The sequence below is a fragment of the Emys orbicularis genome, chromosome 2, assembly GCF_028017835.1.
Source record: "Emys orbicularis isolate rEmyOrb1 chromosome 2, rEmyOrb1.hap1, whole genome shotgun sequence".
NCBI classification, from domain to species: Eukaryota; Metazoa; Chordata; order Testudines; family Emydidae; genus Emys; species Emys orbicularis.
In genome coordinates this window covers 80,081,945-80,106,407 of record NC_088684.1, presented here as the reverse complement: position 1 = coordinate 80,106,407, position 24,463 = coordinate 80,081,945, and the positions used below count along the sequence as shown (strand labels likewise).

General features: G+C 42.6%; 1 protein-coding gene across 1 annotated transcript in view; it reads right to left on the bottom strand.

The window, feature by feature from the left end:
* Positions 1-24,463, bottom strand: part of CHST9 (carbohydrate sulfotransferase 9) — a 113,045-nt gene that overhangs the window by 18,995 nt on the left and 69,587 nt on the right. Inside the window, exon 2 of the mRNA XM_065399985.1 lies at positions 3,396-3,433. Coding sequence (XP_065256057.1) covers positions 3,396-3,433 — 38 coding nt within the window. The remainder of the gene's footprint in view (positions 1-3,395; positions 3,434-24,463) is intronic.

Genomic DNA, 24,463 nt, shown 5'->3' with positions numbered 1-24,463 from the left:
TCAGCAATGCGATGCTGTTGCAATAAATAAATAAATAAATAAAGCAAATGCAATTTTGGGTTGCATTAACAGAGGCATAGCATGCAAGTCACAGAAGGTGATAGTACTGCTCTACTCAGCACTGGTTAGGCCTCAGCTGGAGTAGTGTCCAGTTTTAGTCACCAATGTATAGAAAGGATGTACAGAAACTGGAAAGGATCCAGTGGTGAGCAACAAAGATGATCAAGAGAATGGAACACAAGCCATATGAGCAAAGGCTGAAGGAACTAGGTGTGTTTAGTTTTACCCTGGCATGCTGACTGGCTGCTACACACTCCTTTGCTCCAACTGACTGTTGCAGTCAGGTTTTTACTGCCATATACCTCCATCAAATGTGGCCACCACAGCTGCTGATCCATTTTCTATTCAGTAATATCCTCTTAATTGACCCCCATAAAAAAGCTGAGTCGTACTTAGCACAATCCCTTTTAAAATTAATATCAGGGGTTATACTCGGTGACTGGGCATGGAGTGTAGGTAGAATTGAGGTATCCATGCAAATAGATGGTTAGTTTTAGGACTGCAGCCAGAGTACACAGATTTAAAAAAATGTTATAAAGTAATCATTCAAAAGTGCAGTGATTATGCATGTTATTCTGTACTTTGATTGAATAATAGTATTCCATTTATTAGCCACTACATATATGTTAGACATAGTTTACACCACATTAATGTGTATTATGAACACATTACTAATGTAATATACATTTTATACATAAGTGTTGGCCAAGTTATGCTAACTGAATATATTATGCTCTTCCCACATTTCTGCTCACACTTTGCAAAGCTGAAGTCAGATTTGGCATTAGCTAATAGAGAACTTGTCAAAGACAAGATATATTCATTCTATGTCCTACTACAGGTTTAGAATGCAGTATCCAAAAGAGAGATAAGAAAAGTACAGAACAAAACAACAAGATAAGAAACTGTTATGAACTGGTGGGTTGGATTTTAGTGACATATTGAGAGTTTTGTAACTGTTTAAATGCATATTTTCAAAGCACACCTTCTGTGTAAAGTGAACATGCTATGGGATAAGAATTGCTTCCCAGAAGAAGGGTGGATATGTATATCTCCTTTTTGTACTATACTGTTTTTTCTTTAGACAATATGTCTGCTTAAGTTCAGTTCAGGCCCGGCTCCAGGAACCAGCATTCCAAGCAGGTGCTTGGGGCGGAAATCTGCAAGGGGCGGCAGTCCGTGTGTTTTGCTGACCCAAGCAGTGCACTGAATTGCCACTGCGGACGGCGGGGGCAGTCCATGTGCCCTTAGGGTGGCACGCGCATTTCCTCAGCGGCGGCAATTCGGCGGCAGCTTCTATGTTCAGCTGCCCGCGGCGGCAGTTCGGCGGCTTCTGTCTTCTGGCTGAAGACAGAAGCTGCCACCGAATTGCCGCCGCCGCCGAAACGCGCGTGCCGCCCTAACGGCACACAGACTTCCCCCGCCGTCCGCGGCGGCAATTCGGCGCGCTGCTTGGGGCGGCAAAAACAGTAGAGCCGGCCCTGGTTCAGTTATTTGATCTTTTGAACATTTTTAAGAATGAAACATGAGTGTAGTCAAACTACGGGCTATACCATTCAGTCAATAAGTTAGAGTACAGGGATTTACATACTTTGCAGTTATTTAGGAAAAACAGAATAATCATTAAGCAAAATAAATCCTTTCATCATTCAGAAAAAGTGTACTGCTTAGAATATGTATACAGCTGGGCAAGAAATGGTTTTCCCATCCTGTAAATATTTTCAAGAATTTGAAAATTTTCCCTGTCTTGAATTGGCACAAAAATTCAAACTCTCAAAGGCCTGGTCTACACTACGACTTTAATTCGGATTTAGCTGCTTTAATTCGAATTAACGCTTGACCCGTCCACACAACGAAGCCATTTAATTCGAATTAAAGAGCCCTTTAATTCGATTTCTGTACTCCTCCTCGACGAGAGGAGTAGCGTCAAAATCGGTATTGTTAATCCGAATTAAGGTTAGTGTGGCCGCAATTCGAAGTTATTGGCAATTCAATGTTATTGGCTACCCACAATGCAACGCTCTGGAAATCGATGCTACTACGGTAGCTTGGACGCACACCACCGAATTAATGGTGCCTAGTGTGGCCGAATACATTCGAATTTATAAAATCGGTTTCCTAAATTCGAATTATATAAATTCGGATTAATCCTGTAGTGTAGACATACCCAAAAACATTTATGCACCAAAACAACTGATTTTTTTCTCATCTCAGGTCAACCAAAACATTTTGTTGCAATAATTTCGAAAAATGCTGTTTTGATTTCAACCTTTTAAAAACTAGTCTAATTGGCTTAAATTTAAAAAAAAAAAGAGAGAGAATCAATTTGAACCAGAAAACCGAATTTTTCATTTAAAAAACGTGAAAACATTTTTTTTTGATAATTTCAAAACTATTTTCTTGACATATTGGGGTGGGTGGGAGGGAGGGGGTCGGGAAATTCATCAAACCTAAACCTGTTTTGCGAACAGTTTCAGTTTAGATGAATCAGCTTTTTTTGTATGGAAAATTATTTGTTGAAAAATTCCAAACCAGCTCTGAACAAGTAACTACAGCTTTCCTGGCCTTTCATTGGCTGAAACAATTCCACTTCAGTATAATTTTCAAACATATGCAAGTTCCTACACTCTGAATTGATAGTAAATACCTTCATTTATGTACCCATTTCTTCTGACACAGAAATAGTAAATATAATATTAAAATGTTATCTTTGCAAACAGTATTTTTCCCTAATTGATGCCGTAATATAAAGCAGAATCAAAAACTAGTTTACTTTATAGCTCAGCCATTGGACTCCGAGTATGATAATGTCAGAAGCAATGTCACGGTTTAGCAAAGCAGTAGTCAAAACTTGCAGTTGTAATTAAAAAAACAAACAAACCCAAAACTTCACATAGCTATGCACTGTTTATCATTTTCACATGGTGCAGTAATACAACAGCATAAATGTTTCATACCAACTTTTAGAAAGTTGTGCTCTCAAATAGGCACAACTATCATTTATACAAAGGCAGCAGTTGGGCATTCTTAGACCTGGTCCTAGTAGACAAATTGCCTGCTGGCTTTGTCCATACCACAGAGCAAGATGACAAACTGGCACACATAATTGCTCAAGATACAGGCCATTGCCTCAGACAGAAAGAAGTGTTTCAATACTAAACTCAAGTAAATAGGCAGATCTGTAGGGCAGGATGGGGGGACCTCACACCATCTGCCTGTCTTATGCCTAACTTTAGCCTTTCCTATAAGTTTCTCACTTTCAAAGTTGCTAAAATTTTCCAAGAGTACATAAAAAATGTAGAGTAACAAAAAAGTGTGTAAAACTGGCAAAATACCTGATTAATTATCTGCTGTTGTAATTTTTCTCCAGACGCTGAAAGAAAAAAGAAACATAAATAATTAGCTGTAACATATTTTAGTGAATAAAATGATCTTATATGTAACAACAAAAATGAGGCAGTCAAGGAAAACAGAACACACAATATGATAACGAACAGTGTACACAGAGGCTAAAAAAAGGATCTTTAAAAAAGAAATCCAGCCAAAGTGATAACACTAATAGAATGGAGCAAATGTCTGTAACATTTAAACTAGAGATTGAGAGCACTAAGGGGGAATTTGATGGATAGCCAGCCAAAAATATCAAGACTAATAATATGAAATAAAGCATAAAGAGATCAGAATCATTAAACCACCAAGGCATAATGAGGCAAATAAAGAAAGAAGGAAATTGCAGACCAGCTAAGTAATTTATTTTAATTGATCTTCACCACACAGGAAGATGGGGAAAACGCTTATCCTAAACTAACATTCGAAGTCAATGAAGGTGACTGGCTCTGTCAGTCACTCGGAGTAACAAGAAATTATTAAAAAGTGGTGATGAAACTATGGAACCTAGATTGCAGTAATGTACCAGGAACATAGTTATCAGAATTTGGTGGGAAGTAAAAATATTAGGTAGCTAACCTCCTAATAATAATATTCAATTTAACCTTAAAAGCATAAGAGGAATGGGATATGGCCACTTTTGCACCCATCTTTGTAAGAAATACCTACAGGCAATTGGAGTTGAGTAAACAATTGATTTTTCAGTTCAATGGCTAAACAAAATATATATATCAGACAGAAAATTTGGGTTAGTTTAGAACCAAAATTGATTTTTTTGTTTTTTCTCGTCCAAATAAAAAAAACTGAAAAAATATCATTAGGGTTGAACAAAATCTTTTGAAACAACATTTCCTAAACAAAATATTGACTTGAAATGATATTTCAACATTTTTGAATTTTCTTTTCCTGACAAAACATTTTGCCAAATTACACCCTGATTCACAAATGGTTTCAGTGCTCTGAAAAATACATTTTTAGTGAATTTATTATTCGCCAATTTTTTGTTTTTGTTTTGCCTAGCTCCCTGGCAATTGTTATGTTGTAATGGGATGGTAGTTTATACCAGCACACTATGTCATACACAATCTCGCACCATCATGCCAACACAGTTGGGCCCATAATCTGGGACAGAAGGGCTAGTCACACAGGGAAATATCCATCCTTGTTCCTGCACTTTGGAGATAGAGTATTAAGTGCAGGATTCTTAGCCAGCTATTTCCTGCCTACCATGCTCCATGGTGTCCTCCTAGAACATATGCTCTTTTGGGATGTATGCTCTGACATGATGTTGAAGTCTGCTAAGCTAGAACCTCCAAAGCTTGGTTCCAGTTCAGCAAACTCAGGTAAGCCTTGCTTGGAAGAGTATTTTTCCCCCCTTAAAAATCTGGAAAGCCCCAGTTAAGTCAATGATATAGTCTCATCTTGGCAACCACATTGAATTTTGGTGATCTGATTTCAAAGGTAGATGTTTTATTGTAAAGGAAGACATCCATTGGGTGGGTGAATGGGAAAAGAAGGTGCTTCCATACAAGGAAAAAAGACAAATATTATTTCATTTGGAAAGGAGAAGGAAAGATGTAGTGAAGATGTCATAAAATGAATGGTATAGACAGAAAGTCAATCATGCTACCCTGTTAATTACATCAGACATTACAAAAACCGAGACGTTTAAAATGAAGACGAATTTCAAATGGTTAAATAGCAAATATGCTTTATGAATCATCTTAATTAACCCGTGGGATTCATTGCTGCAGGATACTACGGCGAAGAGATCAGTAATATTTAGATAAAGTTTAGACACATACATGAATAAGACTGACACCTACAGTTACACTAGCTAAATTAACATTGATATATGTGTGTGTGTGTATGTGTGTGTGTGTGAGAGAGAGAGAGAGAGATGGCAAAAGTTACTCCCCAGCCATGAAGAAATTCCATCTCATAATAACTTGACACAAATTGGTTAGTTGAATTATGGTTTTATTTACTTATTTTGACCTTCCTCTGAACCTTCTCTATAGTATATTATTGGAGACAAGATACCAGTCTGGATAGATGTTACTTTATTCCATTGTGGGAGTTTGTGTGTGTAACTTTAGCGCCCTCGTGGCCAAGATAGAGTCTGCTCTGCAGGCAGCTCTGGCCAAGAGAAGGCATGCGCAGGAATGCAGCAGGAAAAATCCCTTCCACCCCAGGGGCACCTGTTCCAAACCCCCCAGAGTGAACACACCCACCCACAGGAAAAGTACAATGGATATAAGAAAGGGAGATATTTATTTACAGAGGGCTGAGAGGAGAAAAACAACAAGGGGAAATATAGGGGGAGCAGTAAAACAGGGTTGCATTTAAACCAAGGCCCCACAGGCCCAGTGGTAGCACAGTCTGGAAGGGCAGACACTGAGCAATGTGTCTGCACACAGAGTTCAGGAGTCCTGAGCAAAGTTCCAGTCTGGTGGTGAGTCTTGGGTGCTTCTGGTCGTCTTCGGCGCCAGTGAACTTTCCCCCAACAAACCCCTCCAGTGCCCTCTTCTGCCGCTCTCTGCAAAGCCACACAGAGCAACCACCTCCCCACTTAACTAGCTAGCAACCTCCTTCCTTGTTACAAGCCCCAGTACTCACAGCCCCATGCAGCTCTGGGCAGCTGTGATACTGGGTCCAACTCCGGCCTGTCCTTCTTGGGCGATTCCTCCCTGGCACAGTGCTCCTCCTGGCTCCTGTCCTGGGGTGTCCCCGATCGGCCCTGTCCTTCCCAGGCTTCAGGCAGGTTCTCTGCTGCTTCACTTTGTGAGGGCCTCTCCGGGCTGCCCCCTCTCTCTCCCTCGGAGCTCCAGAGCCACCCCCCTGGAGTTTCCCTTCTTTTTTTTCACTCCCGCCCTCCCCCCTAGGAAAAAGATTTAGAGGGGCCATGCTCTCTAAACCCCAAAGGGGTTACATGTGCTTCTATCAAAAATCACATATCTTTGTAGAATCAAACCTAGTTTCAACCTTCAGGTAAAAGAGTCAGTAAATGTATCTTGCAAAGTGCTATCATACAGTAATAGTCAGAAGTGTGGCTAGATTAATTACACTCTCTCTGCGAGGAGGTACTCCACATCCTTTGTGGATGACCAAGAATTTCACATTCACCTACATCAAGTTCTACATATATCAGCCATGGTTTTCTAGACCAATAATGATGGGACTCCCTTTGCAGCTTGTCAGTATCAGTCTTTAATTGGCCTGGGGGATTGCTGTTGAGTGACATTAGGCATGCCCTCTTCCAGGAATAGTTATGTAAATAGTGTCCCTTTTCATAAGGATTTCTTTGTACTGACATACAGAGTGTACAAAATATAGATTTTTTAAAGACTGGGTAACAGTATTATGAATTTTTAAATGTAACACAAGGTATTATTAATAAGAAAAATGATCTTCTCTATTGATCCTCATCCTAAGGAGAAAAACTGAAAATAAGATACTATTGTAGGCTGTATCATAGAATGAATCTTATGATAATTATTTCCTGCATGTTGGTGTAGTATTTTTGTTTGGTAGATGTAAATGGTACATTTTAGCTCCAAGAGGAAAAAAAGAAACATCATTTAGGGGAGACTTACGGTAAGTCATTCCCAGGTTTATTGAGATAATCTTTGTGAGAAATGGAATTAAATTTTGGGGCTAATTTTTTTTAATCTAGTAAGGTTTTTGGTAATAGAGGATTAAGGAGTATGTGTTTTAACATTCCTTAACGATATACAAGTTGCTAGGAAAGTACAAGGTTTGAAATCTCTGGTTGGATCAACACTATTTTGCTCTGAGGTTTGTGGACTTTGAATACTGATGCTTTCCTGTTTTCTAGTATATTTGTTTTTAGGCTATTTTGATTCACTTTAAAGGAATTTTAATAGCTTTCTGTTGACAGCATGGACAGCTGGTCTTGAGAATTAACAAAAATTCACTTGCTGACTGAGGAAGGAAGTGACATCAATGAGTTTCTAAAGTCAGCCCAGAGGGAAAAGTGAGTTTTGTGCAAGTAACCTTTTCATTTCATTGTACTTACAGTGATGCTTCAAGATGCAAATTGCATTGTCAATCCAAACCTAGGGTATCTACCGCAAACAAGCCTAAAGATGAAGTGAAAGTTTGAAAATACATCTGTGACAATTTTATAGACACAGTTAAGGAAAATTAAAAGGAGAAACTGAGGTACCATCCTTAGTTCTTTCTTTAGTGGTTTAAACACAATGCTATCACTACAATGGCAGTCACTTAAGCATCCTTATGAACTACCAGCAAAGAGGACTGTCCACTTTGGGAGAAAAGGGGTCAAACTCAAGGTCACAAGCAAACTGAATATTGCATTCTCTGTTTACTCACTCGTTGTTATTTGACCTCATTAGAAAACTACCAAATAGATTTGGCATCAGCAGCAGTCTCAGAAGAGACCAAGGTTTGTATTAGCAGAGATGTTGTGAATTAGGATTGAAGCACATTGGCACAGCCATATCAAGCAGCTTGCAAAGTGCTTCCATGTATTATATTTGGATCAGATCAATGCTAACCTCCTTTCACGTTAACGAGCACTATAAAACAATAAGAACATTCTGAATTGGGGGGAAAAAAAGATTTCTAACTTTTTATGCTTACATCACTACTTTTATGACTGAATCCCAGTCCCAAAGAGCACAATCGGAGTTCTCTTTATCGAGACAAGAATTTGGCCCTTGGTTTCCATGCTCCTAAAACACATACACACATCCATCCATCCCCCCTTAACCTCCACACAGTGTAGTCTTTTTGGGGACACTAACGATGGGAATCAATTTTTTAATTCTACCACCAGTTTGAAAATGCTGGTGTTTTGATGATATGTCATGGCAGCTGTTCTCATGGCTGACTTTGGTAACCATTTTGCCCAGCTCAGCAATTTAAAAGTGGAAGATATGAGAAATGAACTCCAAACTCAAAGCACAGGAGGCAATGGCTGATCAAAATTTCCAGTTTCCAACCTTTAATTCCAGTCCCGCAGCTAATTCAAGAATATGGGTAGAGCCAATTGCTTCTGTCTGTAAGCCCCCCAACCTGAAGCAAATACTCACCAGCAACCACACACCACACAACAAAAACACTAACCCAGGAACCTATCCTTGCAACAAAGCCCGTTGCCAACTCTGTCCACATATCTATTCAGGGGACACCATCATAGGACCTAATCACATCAGCCACACCATCAGAGGCTCGTTCACCTGCACATCTTCCAATGTGATATATGCCATCATGTGCCAGCAATGCCCCTCTGCCATGTACATTGGCCAAACCAGACAGTCTCTATGCAAAAGAATAAATGGACACAAAGCAGACATCAAAAATTATAACATTCAAAAACCAGTTGGAGAACACTTCAACCTCCCTGGTCACTCAATTACAGACCTAAAAGTCGCAATTCTCCAACAAAAAAACGTCAAAAACAGACTCCAACGAGAAACTGCAGAACTGGAATTAATTTGCAAATTGGACACCATTAAATTAGGCTTGAATAAAGACTGGGAGTGGATGGGTCATTCCACAAAGTAAAAACTATTTCCCCAAGCTAATTTCCCCCCTACTGTTACTGACACCTTCTTGTCAACTGTTTGAAATGGGCCATTCTGATTATCACCACAAACGTTTTTTTTCTCCTGCTGATAATAGTCCACTTAATTGATTAGTCTCGTTAGAGCTGGTATGGCAACACCCATTTTTTCATGTTCTCTGTGTATATATATCTTCCTACTGTATTTTCCGCTGCATGCGTCCGATGAAATGGGATTTAGCCCACGAAAGCTTATGCCCAAATAAATTTGTTAGTCTCTAAGGTGCCATAAGTACTCCTTGTTCTTTTTGCTGATACAGACTAACACGGCTACCACTCTGAAACCATTTGAAATGGAAGTAGCTCAAAATGCTCTATCAAACTGTTAATGCGTGTCATCAGGACGCACATGGGTAGTTAGTCTGTGGCAGACTAGTGTGGGGTAGATTCTCACCCCATTTTGCCACAAACTAATTGTGTAGACAACCCCTAAACATCCTTAGTCTCACTGAATTGGATTCACTTATATTCACTGGATTGACTGTTAAATCATTTTAAAGCCATTTTTCTTCTGCCACAAAAAAGGTAAGATAATATTTCTAGCTGTTTTAGAAGAGTCTGTGACAAGCGGCCTTCCTATATGAACCTCAGGTTACTTAACCTAAAATAACATATACAGAGCCCATGCTTTTTAGAGTTCTCAGTGTTTTCAGTCACGTTAGTGTTTCCAGGGTAGTTTATTTTTAAATAAAATAAAATTTGACATTTACTTGAATGAAGGATATAAAGACTAAAATGTATTACAATGTGACAGATATTGGATACAAGGCCATGCAGTAGTTGTTGCTCTCATGATGTACTGTAACATTTGTTCTTCAAATATCTTTACATACACAACCTATGCAGAGAACAGCACGTAAGTATTCACACTCCATCACCCCTCCTCCATACAAGAGAAAGCGATATTTGTGGAGGTTTGCAGATTAATCTGGCATAATTCCTTTAGATTTTCAACTACTTCCGGTGCACATATGATTAAGATCACTGGTTACAAAAGTTTCTGTAAGGAAATATTTCTTCTGGTGACGAGTACTCAAAACAGCTTGCTGCTGTTTCTTGTGTTCAAACAGCCAGGCACATTATGACTCCTGACAGCCTTTTTCCTCCCTTAGCATACAGGAACAGTGAAGTGTTTCATTTCAAAAAGCAAAAGACCACTACTTTATTTAATCAGGTGCTCCCCACCCCGCTAAATTTCTGATACGGTGTGCACCATCAATCTCTATGGAGAGATCCTCGCTGCAGCCACTGGTCCCAGAGCCTTACCCACTGAGTCTGTGCCATGCTCAGCCCCACCTTCCAGCCTGGCACGCCCAGGTACAGTGCCACTCCCCATCCCTGAGAGGGGATATGGGCTGTTGGACAGGGGGACCCCATAATTCAGGAGTCAGCCACCTGCTCTCCACCCCCTGCCAACACAGGTTTGACCCCACCAGGCCTCCATCATGATGGGAGAGCCACGGGCTAAACTTGAGGGAGTGGCATTGTGACATAGTGTTCAGGGGTCGCAGCTCTGGGTTTGTCCCCACCACCCTCGTTTCATGAAAGGGGGTGGCAGGACCAAAAATAAGTGAGTGGTGTTGTGGCATGGTGCATGGGGGTTGCGGGTGCAAACCTGAGTGGCACTGTGACACCCCCCAACCTCATGCACCAGATCACAATGCCACTCACTCAATTTTGGCCCCACCACCCCCGTCATGATGGGAGAGCAATGGGGCAAACCTCTGTGAGCAGTGCAGCATGGCTCCTCCTCGCCGTTACCAATGGTACACACCGTGTGTAACGTGTGTCTGGCTGCAGGTGCCACTGTGTTTAATTATAAGATCCCTTAAATACATACATCCGCCAACTTACATGGCACTGTTGACACCCTTTGTACAATGCTAGCAATAAACGATTTTTTAAAAATCAAGCCATCATCCTACATTTTAAGGGGAAAAAATACTTACAGATGGTTGAGAAGGGTTTGGGAAGTGAACACTACATGTAATCCACTGAAGGTTTAGGCTGTGTCTAGACTAAGAGGAAAATAAGTTTTGGGGCCTAGCTACTTGAGAGACCGCCTTTCTCCTTGTGCTATATTGCCACAGTTGGGGTTGTCCAAGGTGCTCCAGCTGGACCCCTTCAATTTAAAGGAGGAGGCAGGTATTAAAGCAGGGATAGGCAATCGAAGGCGGCACGTGAGCTGATTTTCAGTGGCACTCAGACTGCCCAGGTCCTGGCCACTGGTCTGGGAGGCTCTGCATTTTAATTTAATTTTAAATGAAACTTCTTAAATATTTTAGAAACCTTATTTACTTTACATACAACAATAGTTTAATTATATATTATAGACTTATAGAAAGAGACCTTCTAAAAACATTAAAATGTATTACTGGCACGCGAAACCTTAAATTAGAGTGAATAAATGAAGCCTCGGCACACCGCTTCTGAAAGGTTGCCGACCCCTGTATTAAAGTGTTCTCTATGAGGGGACCTCAGCTCTGGAACAGGCTTTCCCCTGCTCTGAAATAGCCCAAGACTATTGATCTTCAGGGCACGCAGCAAGGCACATCTATGTACGTGGGCTTTGGGGAGATGGGCTTTTGAAAAAAATCAGAGTTATGGTGAGGAGGAGACTTGGAGTTCTGCAATCAGTTTTTGTTTTTGAAATTCATGGTGGGGGCACCTAGAGCCTTGAACGTACCCCTTTTTATTTATTGTATAGATCTAAATAAACACTTTAACTGGTTGTGGTCAACCCTATTTTTATGATTGACCTCCAAACCAGTCACAGCCACTTTTGGAAAGCAAAAGGAAACGAGAAGATCTGGTAAATGACAACAATGCCTGCGTTCCCCCACAACATGGCCCCTTGGCCTTAAAGAGAATGTACGGAGGTCCATTTTCCAGATGGGCAACTAAGGAAGAGAATTCATTACTGAGGGTTCAATATATTGCTTTCTCTTGGGACCTTGCACACACAAAAAAAATCTAAAATATTCCAGGATAAAGCTGAATGCTCCCCTAAAAATTCTTCATATTGCTGTCTATGTATAAATATCTCTTATCAAGCCTCTTTCAGTTGCAATGACATTTTTCTCCTTTTTGTTACATCAGTTTTAAACATTACAAATTGCTTATTTACAACATTGCCTTAAAAATGTCCTTTAACATATTTCTGAACCTCTGTCTAATTATGCAACTGAATATGATTGCTGGGGCCCACAATGCATTAATTACATCTTTATGGTATTGCATAATCCTTCTCAGCTGTCACGAGGCCAACTCACAAGTTACCCTGGCAATGTTAAACATAAAAAGAACCCCAAGTTGATATTGATTGAACCAAATGAAGGAAAGTTGGCCATCTCAAAGTGTTTGAATTCTCACAGCATTCCAAGGTCTGCCTGGCTAATTTTTGGTGATTATTTTTGATATGAAAACAGACCTTTAATTGTCAGTCTCTAATAAGGATGCAGAGCTGTTCCCTGGGAGGTTCAAAGGACCCTGGGAACCTAAACATGTACGAAAGCTCAAGTAGCCAAATGTCTTGCGCTGATCCATGTGCACATTTAGTTTTCATCTAATGAAGTAATTACTTAAAAATAAAAAAGAGCAAAATAAGTTGTTCTGGGTTTCACAAAGATGCTCTAGTATTAATAGGATTTTTTTAGGGCCTTGTTCATTAACTCTTTTCAGCATAAGAAGGGGAAAACTGAAGATTCCATTCTTAAAAAAAAATGGAATCTGGATCTGGGCCAAATTCTGAATGGACTCATACTCTGTGCAATCCCAGTAAAACCAAGAAAAATACACAGGATAGAAGGCAGTGCAGAATTTGGCCCTTTACCATGCCTGCAGCAGTATCAAATGTTTACAAGAGATGTATAATTTTCTATGAACAAGTATTTCTACTATTTCCATTTGTAGTATAGGATGTTCATTTTTTATTGGAAAGCTACATCTGTATTGCTTTGTTTCATCATCATAGTTCCTTTAATAACTACACATTCAGACATCAGAATGCTACATGCAGCAGTTTTAACATCACTGCAATATTAATGTAACATTTTCCAATAGAATTCTGTGTGCATTTTCCATGTTTATTACGTAGTAGGTCTGTATCCAACAGATCACAAGAGTAGTTTGCTTAATTCTGTTTATGTCCAAATCACCATAGAACCGCTTTGAAATCTATGTTTGTTTTTTCTGCATACCCCATGACTTTTTCAGATTTCTCTGCACTTCAAAAGGTCTAATGGGGCAAGTCATGGTACTTTTCCTGGGTTCCTAGTAATCTGCAATTAAGTATGCAAGGATCATGGCTTAACATATGGATGCATTTTCACAAACGTTTTCACAGTGTGGACCTCATCATAATGCAATGACTGCCTTACAGACATGAAACTTCACATTCAGACTAATGAGGGATACCTCTTCTCCCATTTGCGATTACATAACATCCATGTGGCAACTACAATTGATTACATGGAAATTACATAGTCTGTAAAAATGTCCTCCCGACTATTCTCTGAGTTTAGTTTTAATACTGGTCTCTTCATCTCTAACTAAATAGATAAACTAAAGGCACAGTACTTACTTATCCCACACAGAAATAAATCCATGAACATGCACAGTTATCTCATCAACGCATTGTGCTGCTACCTTAGGTCACTTAGGGTCCATCTGTACAACCCATGGCAATGAGCCTCCTAGCCCAGGTTAACAGACTTGGGCTGGCGGGGCTTGGGCTAGCACTCTAAAAATAGTTGTGTGGACAGTGCTTTGAAGTTGCGGCTTGGGCTGGAGCTTGGGCTCGGAAATCCACCCTCCTTCCTAGGCCTCAGAGCCTGAGTTGCAATGTCTACCTAGCTATTTTTAGTGTGGTAGCATGAGCCCTGTGAGCCCAAGTCTGTTGACCTGGGCTGGGAGGCTGATGGCTGTGGGCTGTGTAGACTTGGCACCACACCCACCATTTCTGCTTTGGTTTTGATTCCTGCCCAACTTCTGCCCACGTTGAACACCCATGGCTTCACCAGCCAAAGTGAAAGTTGCAGTTGCGGTGACATTAGAAACACTGGGGGAGCCATATGCAGCCCATGGTCTGCAATTTGGCATCTTCTGGGCTAGGTCAACCACTGTTCTTTTTCCTAGAAGTGTAAGAACTGAAATCCAGCTCTAAAACATGCCAACCCCAAATAATCTCCATTAGATTAGACCATTTCTAAGACAAAGGAACCTATGATCACTGAGGCAAGGGGTGAACAAAGTGACTCACAGTTCTGGGCTCTCCAAGAAAGTGTCACAACATGGCAACTAAGGAAAGCCCAGGGAGGCTTCCCTTTGAGTCACCTAATAGAACAACTGCGGCGTACACATGAGCCCACAAGGGTTCTCTTGTTTGAATCTCTGAAGCAGAAGCATGCCTGATGTGCACACAGCAAGTCCATCTACGGATGGGGGAATCCAGCTTCTTGGCAGCAATTACAAAGTATAGTCCCAAAGCAGAGTCTCCATGGGAAGCCTAGTCTACAGCTAATACACGTCAAAATAAAACGTGTTTAATTGCCAATGAAACAGGAGGCCAAAAATGAGCAACAGAGAGGAGGGCAAATGCTCTTTCAATTTACCATAACTACATAAGGGTTCTCTACTGACTTGATACTGATGCGTTCCTTTATTTGGGACCACCCTAACTCATGCTGGGTAGTACTTTAGCCACAAGCAGCCCGTGTGACTGAGGGACTCTTGGTGCCAACTGGCAGAGGACACAGGGGTGCCTAACGGTTACAGGGATTCCCTGGGTTTGATATCTACATACTACCTCATGAAAGGGTGTCATATAAGAGCTCTACTGAAAGCCTGTCTCATATGGTCGCCATAACCATTGCAAAATGTATGTACTGATAACATGTAAGGAGCTATATAGATATACTGAAACTTCTATTCTTAAAGTCTGTGAATTGTGGCTTGTCACCAGAAGGTGATCAACAAGTTCCTTTCCAACAGAAGATATTTATCTAGCTGTCTGGCTATATGGAAACTGAGTATTGTATGGTTCACAATGGATGCCCATTTACAGTCTGAGCTGGATGCTAATGAAGAGATTGTGAAATCTTCCAGAGAGGGAATTTAAAGGAAGATAAACCAGCAGGAGGGAGTCTTGTTTGCAAGTGAAGACGATGGATTTTTGGACTTCAACTGTAAGAGACAAAAATGCTCTCTGGATCCTTCACCTAGGAAGCAAAGTGACCATGTGTTTGCTTCATTTAAAAAAAAAAGGATCACAGCCAAGTCTGGCTGAAACACGCTGGAAAAACTTTGAGGTGAGCTAAACTTTATTTGACGTGGCTGTGCCTTATTAGGTAAGACTAGGCTCTAGACTGCCTGTTATGATTTTGTTTTATATGTAACCATTTGTTTCCAATATTTCTACTTGGTATCACACGAACCTCTATTCTTTATTAAATATACTTCTTTTTTGTTTTTACTATATATACAGATCTAAGCCATAGGCGTGCGCATGGGGTGTGTCAGGTGTGCCCGTGCACACTCTAATGCAGGGCAGTCAGAGCTGTGGGGGACGGGGCTGCATGCTCCCTCGGGGCTGTGTGTATGGCTCCGCGCTGAGCCAGATGCTGCTAGGAGCCTGAGGGGCGTTGGACAAGGGGCCAGGGCAGTCGGGGAACAGGGAGCAGGGTGGGTTGGGCCGGGGGGTGGGGTGCTCTCACCTCGGGGGCAGCTACCCCTCCCCAGCGTCCCTGCGTGCAGGGAGAGTCTCGGCAGAGGCAACGCTGCCCGCTGCCTCCCTCCCAGCGCTGACCCGGTTCCCAGCCCATTGGCCAGGAACCCCGGCCAATGGGAGCTGTGTGTGTGGGGGGGTGCTAGAGCTCCCTGACCGCGCCTCCCCAGCAGGGAGGGGGAGGGATCTGCTCCAGCTCCTCTTGCTCAGCCTGCCACCTCCCGGGGCTGAGCCGCCTGGGACCAGTGCAGGGGCCGGGTCATTCTCGGCCAGCATGGGGGGGAGGGCTCGTGTGGGCCCCGGGCAGGTTGGATATGGGCCAGAGGGTCTCGGGGGCAGTCAGGGGACGGGGAGCGGTTGGATAGGCATGGGAGTCCTGGGGGTCTGTCTGGGGGCAGGGGTGTGGTTAAGGGTCGGGGCAGTCAGGGGACAGGTAGGGGGTAGGGTCCTAGGAAGGCAGTTACAGTGTGGGGGGGTGTCTCAGGAGGGGGCAGTCAGGGGACAAGGAGCAGGGGGGGTTGGGAGTTCTGAGGGGGGCAGTCGGGGGCGGGAAGTAGGAGGGAGTGGATGGGGGTGGGGCTAGGGCAGGGCGGGGGCAGGGCTAGGGTGGGGCTCCCTGGGTGCACACCCTAATGAAATGTGCTGCGCACGCCTATGATCTAAGTGCTGTGTTTTTAGCGGAGCTGTGTTCCAAGATGTAAGTGGCAAGTGGAGGTGTCCTGTTCCTTTGGGAATGGAACATCTGGGAATTGTGAGAGTGTTCAGTGGAACAGGGGCTGGGCACTCTAGGCTCAGAGCACTCAGGGGTTGGAGTGTGCCTGTAGTTAATCGGTCTAGAGTAAGTGGGGCCTGCAGAGACATGGAAGACAGTGCTTGTGTTGCCAGAGGCTGGTGGAGTTAGGGCATTGACTCATAGCACACACACAAGGCTTGCTCGCACTAAGGGCAGGTGGTATTGAGGTGCCTCATAGCCCTAAGTACTCCCGAAACATCACACATTAAAATGAATGGGGCTACTCATGAAGTAAATATTACCCAGAGTGCATAAGGATGGAGGATTCTGGTCCTTAGATAGAGACTATTCACAGAGTAAGGTGCTACTTAATATAAGGAGTAAGAATGATAGCATCTGGCCCTTAATCCTTGAGCACAGGATGCAAAAAATAAGGAGAAGGTAGCAGGTTATAGTCCTTTGAAGTAGAATGTTAAAAACTTGTAAAGTAGGGAATTTTCTCTAACAGATCTAATTTGTAGTGAAAGGTGGCTGGAGGAGGAAAAGCAGAACTAAACAAAGGCACAGTGTAATCTTCCCTAATGCAGGTTTTGAATTAAGATTGGTCAAATACAATATAAAAACCTAGAACAATCCGTTGCTGCGGGGAGTACAAATTTATCCACATTTTATAAAACTGGAGTATGACCTTTTGCTACCAAGACCGGTGCTTGTATTCAGCTGCAGTTATTGGTAGTCATTTGTAAAAGGTCATTCATGGACAAGAATATAATATGAGTTTGAAAAGTGCAGGGGATCAGGTTTCTGCTTTTTGCCTCATGTGAGTCTCAAGAACTTTGGGGGGAGGGGGAGAAATCATTATCATGACAATCAGCTTTGGTTCTGAAATTGATTTGAATAATATAGGAGCAGCATATCAATTACAATTTGATATTTTTCGGCATCCAACTGTTCATAGCATCTAAATAATACTAATATTTATCAGTAATATATACATGAGAGAGAGAGAGAGAGACTGCATTTTCAGGTAAGAGGTTTCTTGTTTGCTTACTTTAGATTTAATCAATTTCCTTTTAATAAAATATTTTAAAACCCATCACCTCTTCCTCCTTTCCCTAGAATATTATTATTAGAGCTCGGTCTTTTCATAACTGTTACAAAAGTAGGAGTGTTAGGTTTAAAAAAGGTGTATTTATATTAAAATCAATATAAAAAGTACCCCCTCCTCTCTCAAACACCCATATCCCTTTTGATTTTGAAATTTTTTTGCATGCTGGGTGATAGTTTAAGGAGCATCTCCTCGGGCAGCTCCACAGGTCTCCCCATCCATCCAGGCCAGCGTGGAGCACAGCTGGGGAGCTGTGGGGAGCTGCGGTGGACCGTCCACATGCCTGCGGTGCAGGGTGGGGGAGGCTGAGAGCAGCCTCAGGCCATGTCCTCGCCTCCCAGGCTCCCCACCTGGCTGAGGGCCCGTGGAAGGTCCGCGACTCTGAACAGGCTCCCCATGCGGCTCTCCCCGACTGGGCTCCGGTGGGGGGTGGGGAGCCTCAGAGCCTCAGCCCAGCCACAGTAAGTAGAGCCCTGCAAATCCGCGGATATCCACAGACAATTTTTGCGGCTCGGATGCGGATACACATTTTTGTGTCCATGCTGGGCTCTATAGCCCTCAAGGGACTGTGGAGGGGGAAATACAGGTGCAGTTATCCTGAAACTGACAATTATGACTAGACTACTGTTAACTTTTGCTATTAGAACATATTGCTGAAAAATACAGAGTAATAAAGATATTTAAAATGAATATGTATTGTTTAAAATTTCATTTGCTAACTGTAATTCTCTCCTCCTTTATTCCAGGCTTTGCTACAGGTGAAACATCCTGGATCCTGACATTTCATGCTTTACAAATATTGTCACATATTTGGTTTCTGCTTTGGCAAGGATCTTGTGTTTACTTTAAAAATCTCAATTGCATCTCACTTTTGAGTGCCATCATTCCTATGCCAACTCAGGTACTGGCAGTGCTCAGGACACAGTGGGAAACAGCAGGGGAGATGAAGCAAGTTCATCTAGAGAAATCATTTCAAGACCATACACATTTCATTGAAAACATGCTAAAAGTTTCCTTTTCATTAAAGAGTGAAAACAACAGCAGTAAGAGTTGTGCAGACATTATAAAGTACCCCATTGGCAAAAAAGAAAATGATGCATTTTGTGCCAAATGACGACACTGAAAGATTATTTATAAATAGATGTTTCATGTGCACTTTTAATGTTGTAGAGTCAAATGGGCCTTTAAAACCACACCTGCAAATTCTGCATATGCAAACATTTGTACCCCCCAAACTAATACTGCTTCTTGCAAAGCAATATATGCACACACACAAAACCCAGCACTTGGGCACAATTTGTATACATAAAACATGCAGGTGCAATTTAATAGACACCTACTAGAAAAATGTAGCCATACTGCATATCAACAACTATTTATGTCTAAATGTTTAGAAAACAATTTTGTAATGTTTATACTCACCACGATGAGGCAGAAACCATGTCATGCACAAGAAGCAGATCTAGAATTTTGCAACTGAAGTCGCAGCCATTTTAACGAATAAAAGGATGATTTAAAAATGGAAATCTAGTTACTACCGGTTGCATGTTGACTATTTCTAGCAAGTAACATGCATGAGATAATGCATCCATGGAGGACAATTTAAATGCTTATTTCACAAGCATGAAAAGAGAATTCTGAAAAAGTCCTTAGGTCCAAATGACTAAGTTAAAATATTTGTATTATGACTAAAAAGAACATGATGCTTATTCTTCCCTGGTGAGCTATATTCTCTTCCATCACATTAAAAAATAATCATGCATGCTTGGTGTGAATCAGCATGTGAATTACTGACCAAATTAGCTTCAGCAAGTACTAAGTGACATTCAGATTATATTGCCATTATGCCCATGTAAATTACTAATTTCTACTGAATTGAGCATTTGGGACTGGACATTCCTCTTTGCTCTTGACAGAACATAGTAGATATTGATTCTGATTATCAATAAAACTTGACACTGTCACACTTATTATTCTTCCTGGGCAAGAATTTAAGAATTTCTGCTGATAAAGAAAAATCATTTCCAGTTAACCCATTACTGCTGTTCATTTGTAATGGGATACAATTCTTAATCTACAAACCCAAGTTAAAGAGATGTGGAAAGAAACAACAAAGAAAGCTGAAAAGCTATCTGTTGATTAAAGAGTAATTTGGTCTAAAACTAAAGCCACACCTATTACTATTTACATTATTTAAATAAGAAACTAAGGGAAAAAAGATGACTTGACAAGACTGGACTTCGAAGAACAATACTTCTAGATCTTAGCCACCAGGAACATATTGGCCTATTGCTATTATTAGGAGCTGTCTCAATTTTGGATTGTTTAAATATAAAAGTAGGCTCCAGATACTGCAAACCTCGAAGAAACAAAACTTCAGAAAATACATTTTGCATGTTAATATTTATGGCTCCAAGCCAAGGGGAGTGGACAGCATTTTTCAAAAGGGCAGTGAATCAGATGTTTAACTATACGCTCCAAAACTGGAGAACTGCAATCAACCTAGAGTTTCAGATTTCATCTGTTGTTAACGAAGTGTATCACTGAGGTGTTTGCTTTCCACAATACCTTCTTCCCCTTTGGATTACAGATAACTAGCTCCCAAGACCACAGAGGAAAGACAAACATCTCTGTTAATCACGGCACAGAGCCATGGTTACATGAAACGTAAGTATAGTCACACTATGGCTAGAAAAATGGAACACAGATTTATGAGAGACAAGAGAAAGAAACACAGGAAATTTCAAGTGATGAAGAAATATTTCAAACTAGAACTTACAGTACATGACTTATCTTTTTTAAAGCAAAAGTGATTCCAATAATGACACATGGACTGAAATTACATCTCAACAGGTGGGGGATCTAAGGGAGCTGGCTGTGAAAGGGGAGAGCCCCAGCAGCAAGGGAGGGAGACACTCACTGAGAGACATTCCTCCCTCCCCTTGGAGTCTCTGGCACCCATTGGCCAGCTGGGGGGTGTGGGTGGGGGAATGCTGATTGGCCAGCATTCCGCAGATCCCAGGGTTTAGCCTGGGGCAGGGGCCATGTGGAGCCTCTTTTGGCCCTGTTCCAGCAGCCCCACCCTGCCCTCCCTGAACTTGGAATGGGAATCCTGCCTGACAGCTTATGCGGGTCTAGCCAATTGGCTGTTTGGGGGCCAGGAAAGAATGTTTTCTCCCATGGGCCAACTGGCAGAGGATTGGGGAGTTTTTGCCTTCCTTGCAGCACCTTCAAGCCACAGTAGGTTAAGTAGGAATGTGCTTGCTACCTAACCGAGGTACTTGGCTGAGTTAATTTGTTGCAACTTTGGGCCAATTTCCAGTGTGGATAAAATGCATGGTTCCCAGAGGTAAAAACCTGGGATGTTGATGATGGGTCTTCGGCTCATGGGATAGCGCAAGACCTCATGGCCCTCGTAGACTGAGGTACCCACCCTTCTGCACCCTCTATCCTCTTTGTGGGGTGGTGATGGTGGTGGTAGGGGTCAGAGTGAGCTGAGTCCTGGGGGGTAGGCTGAAGAGAGCCTATCCCGAGTTATGGGTTATATGGAAGGAGCTATGTAACCCCCGCACTGGAACCAAATAACTACCTGGGATAGGAGAGTATGGGTGGTGGGCAGGTAGCATTCCTCCCTTGTGTTTACATTTAATAAACATTGCAACGTGCCGCTTAAAATCCATCCACATGTCTGTCCTCATTTCACCACGCTGGCCGTATCAAAAACAATTGGTACATTTCTCTGTAATGACAGTGGGGATTTGCAGATCTCTGGGCAATTACCAGTGCATTATAAGTTCCTGGTCTTTCAATATGGAAAGTATCTTTGGTTAAACCATTGCTTTGGACAGCATACAGTCCTACACACTTCTCCTCAGAGACATTACCTGTTTGTTGTTCATATGTAACACATGCACTCCATGATCCCAAGATTTAATATCAGATAAATAAAATAAACTTATCTAGTGCTTACCCAATTCTCTGAGTGTATTGTGATTCCATATCTTGTAACAGCAAGGGAAGCTAAAAAGAAACCCACAGTTTAAACTATTGGAGAGTCTGTTCAGGACACCTTGATAGCTGCATGCCCTTAATGTCTTAATGACACACTGAACTGCTGACCAAGCTAGAGAAAGGAGAGTGGTGGTGGTGTTTCTTATATGTTATTGTTCTGCACAGTGTGTGTGTGTGTGTGTGCACACACACACAAATGCAGGGGCACATCAAAATTGCTTTAAAATAACTGTCACAATAACCCTGACTTTGGAGCTGGCCAGGAACTGACACGGGGACCCTTTATTTGCAACAGTAGCCTAGCTACTCTTAACCCCAAAGGGCCAGTAATCATGAGTCTCTGTGACATAAAGGCACCAGGCCACAATCCTTTTCTCTCAGAATATCTAATTACCTGAGGTACTTATATAGCCCTCATCACCATAGTATCTGAGTGCTTCACACTCTTTCAGTGTAGTTATTCTCACAACACACCTGTGAGGTAGGGAAGTGCTATTATCCCCATTTTACAGATGAGGAACCGAGGCACAGAAACTAAGTGATTTGCCCAAGGTCACACAGGAAATCTATAATGGAGCAGGGAATGGAATCCTGGTCTCCCATGTCCCAGACCCCCTGCCACAACCATAGACCATCCTTCTTCTCTGCCAAGGATTGGGAAAGAGGGGCAATATAGGAGCCACTACAGCAGTTCTGTCACTGTGCCACCTGAGAGTGCACTCCATCCCTATGCAGGATCCCGGAGGAGCTGATCTTCTGGCCTTCTAGAGGCTTCGCATCAGTGGAGCTGGGCAAAGCAGCCCTAGTGAGTGCCAGGATACATCCCATAGTCTCTAATATTGAACTTTTTAAAAAAGTAAATTAGGTAGGATTAGTTCATAGAAGCAGACATTCATTTAAAAAAAACCTACCAACTATTATTATAGCAAACGCTGTGCTTTCATTACAGTACATGGGTAATTTAATATCATTGCATTTGATTTAATTATACTTTGTACATTAAAAAAAACACCCTCTTTCTTCCTTCTAGTGAATCATTTTTATGGTAAATAAGACCATTGATTTTTAAGAATGGAAAAATTAGCCAGGCAAAACACAAATAAATATTTAACAGGCATACCCATTAGAGACATTGTCAGTTTTAAAATTTATACACGCGCACCTCTTATTTATCCTATTAGTAACACCTTAATAAATAATACTACAACCTATCTAGTATGTAGCATTTTGCAACTATAGATCTAAAAAGCACTTTACAATGGTATTATTAGCCACATTTTACAGATGAGAAAACAGAAGAAAAGCGACTTGCCTGAGGTCCCTCAGCAACTGGGCAGGCCAAGTCCAGAAAGGGACCCTGAATGCCAGCCTAGTACATTATCCACTGGACCACCATGCCTCACTGACATTTTTACATGCTAGTTTGTTTTCTCTGACAGGGCTGTTTAATTTTGTATTTCTTTCAGCCTTGAGAATAAAACGAGACTGATCAGGTTTTTTGTTTTGTTTTGTTTATGGCCAGTTTCTAGTCCATTTTATTTTCTTGTTTTCATAAGCTAGCACTGTGTTATTCTGTTCTGGATTGCAAATAATGCAGGGGAATGTTTGTTGTAAAGGTCCCTCCTACAAATATTCAAAAATCTTGTTAAAAAAACTATTTTGAAGCTAAATTTGACTGAACAAAGTCCCTTTTAAAAGCAACAGAAAGGAAATTAGTGTCGCAACTTGCCAGGTAGCATGATGGATTGCACTGTGGAGACACTTTACATATAGGGTTGCCAACTTTCTAATCCCACAAAACCGAACACCCTAGCCCCGCCCCTTCCCTGAGGCCCTGCTCACTACATTCCCCCTTCCTCGGTGGCTCAATCTCCCCCACCCTCACTCACTTTCACTGGGCTGGGGCAGTGGGTTAGGGTGTGGGAGGGGGTGAGGGCTCCAGCTGAGGGTGCGGGCTCTGGGGTGGGGCTGAGGATGAGGGGTTCAGTGTGAGGAAAAGGGCTGGGGGTTGAGGCAGGGGGATGGGGTGCAGGGGGGGTGAGGGCTCCATCTGGGGTGCGGGGTCTGGGGTGGGGCCAGGGATGAGGGGTTTGGGGTGCAGGAGGGGGCTTCAGACTGGGCGGTGGGGCAGGGGGGTTCAGGGTGTGGGAAGGGGCTTTGGGCTGGGGCAGGGGCTTAGGATGCAGAGGGTTGAGGGCTCCGTCTGGGGATGCAGGCTCTGGGATGGGGGATTAGGGGTTTGGAGTGCAGGAGGGGGCTCTGGGTTTGGGGAGGCTCCGGGCTGGGACAGGGGGTTGAGGCGAGCTTACCTCCAGCAGCTCCCGATCAGTGGCGCAGCGAGGGGGCTAAGGCAGGCTCCCTGCCTGTCCTGGCACTACGGACGGCACTGCGCCCTGGAAGCACCCATCAGGTCTGGCTGCTAGGTGGAGGTGCGGCAGGCAGCAATGAGCGCACTGCTCTCACTCGCAGACACCACCTCCGTAGCTCCCATTGGCTAAAGTTCCCAGCCAATGGGAGTGCGGAGCCGGTGCTCGGGGTGGGGGCAGTGTGCGGAGCCTTGTGGCTCCCTGCCTAGGAGCTGGACCTGATGGCTAATTCCGGGGTGCAGCGTGGTCCGCGGTGCCGGGACAGGTAGGGACTAACCTGCCTGAGTTCTGCAGCACCGCCAACCGGACTTTTAACAGCCCAGTCGGAAAACAGGACAGCTGGTCACCCTATTTACACAGCAGATGGAGGGGAAAAAATGTCAGCATGTAGACCCTGATCCATATGAGCACCTGAGCCATGTGGGCAGAACTTCATGTCTGCATGGATCAGACTGCACCATTG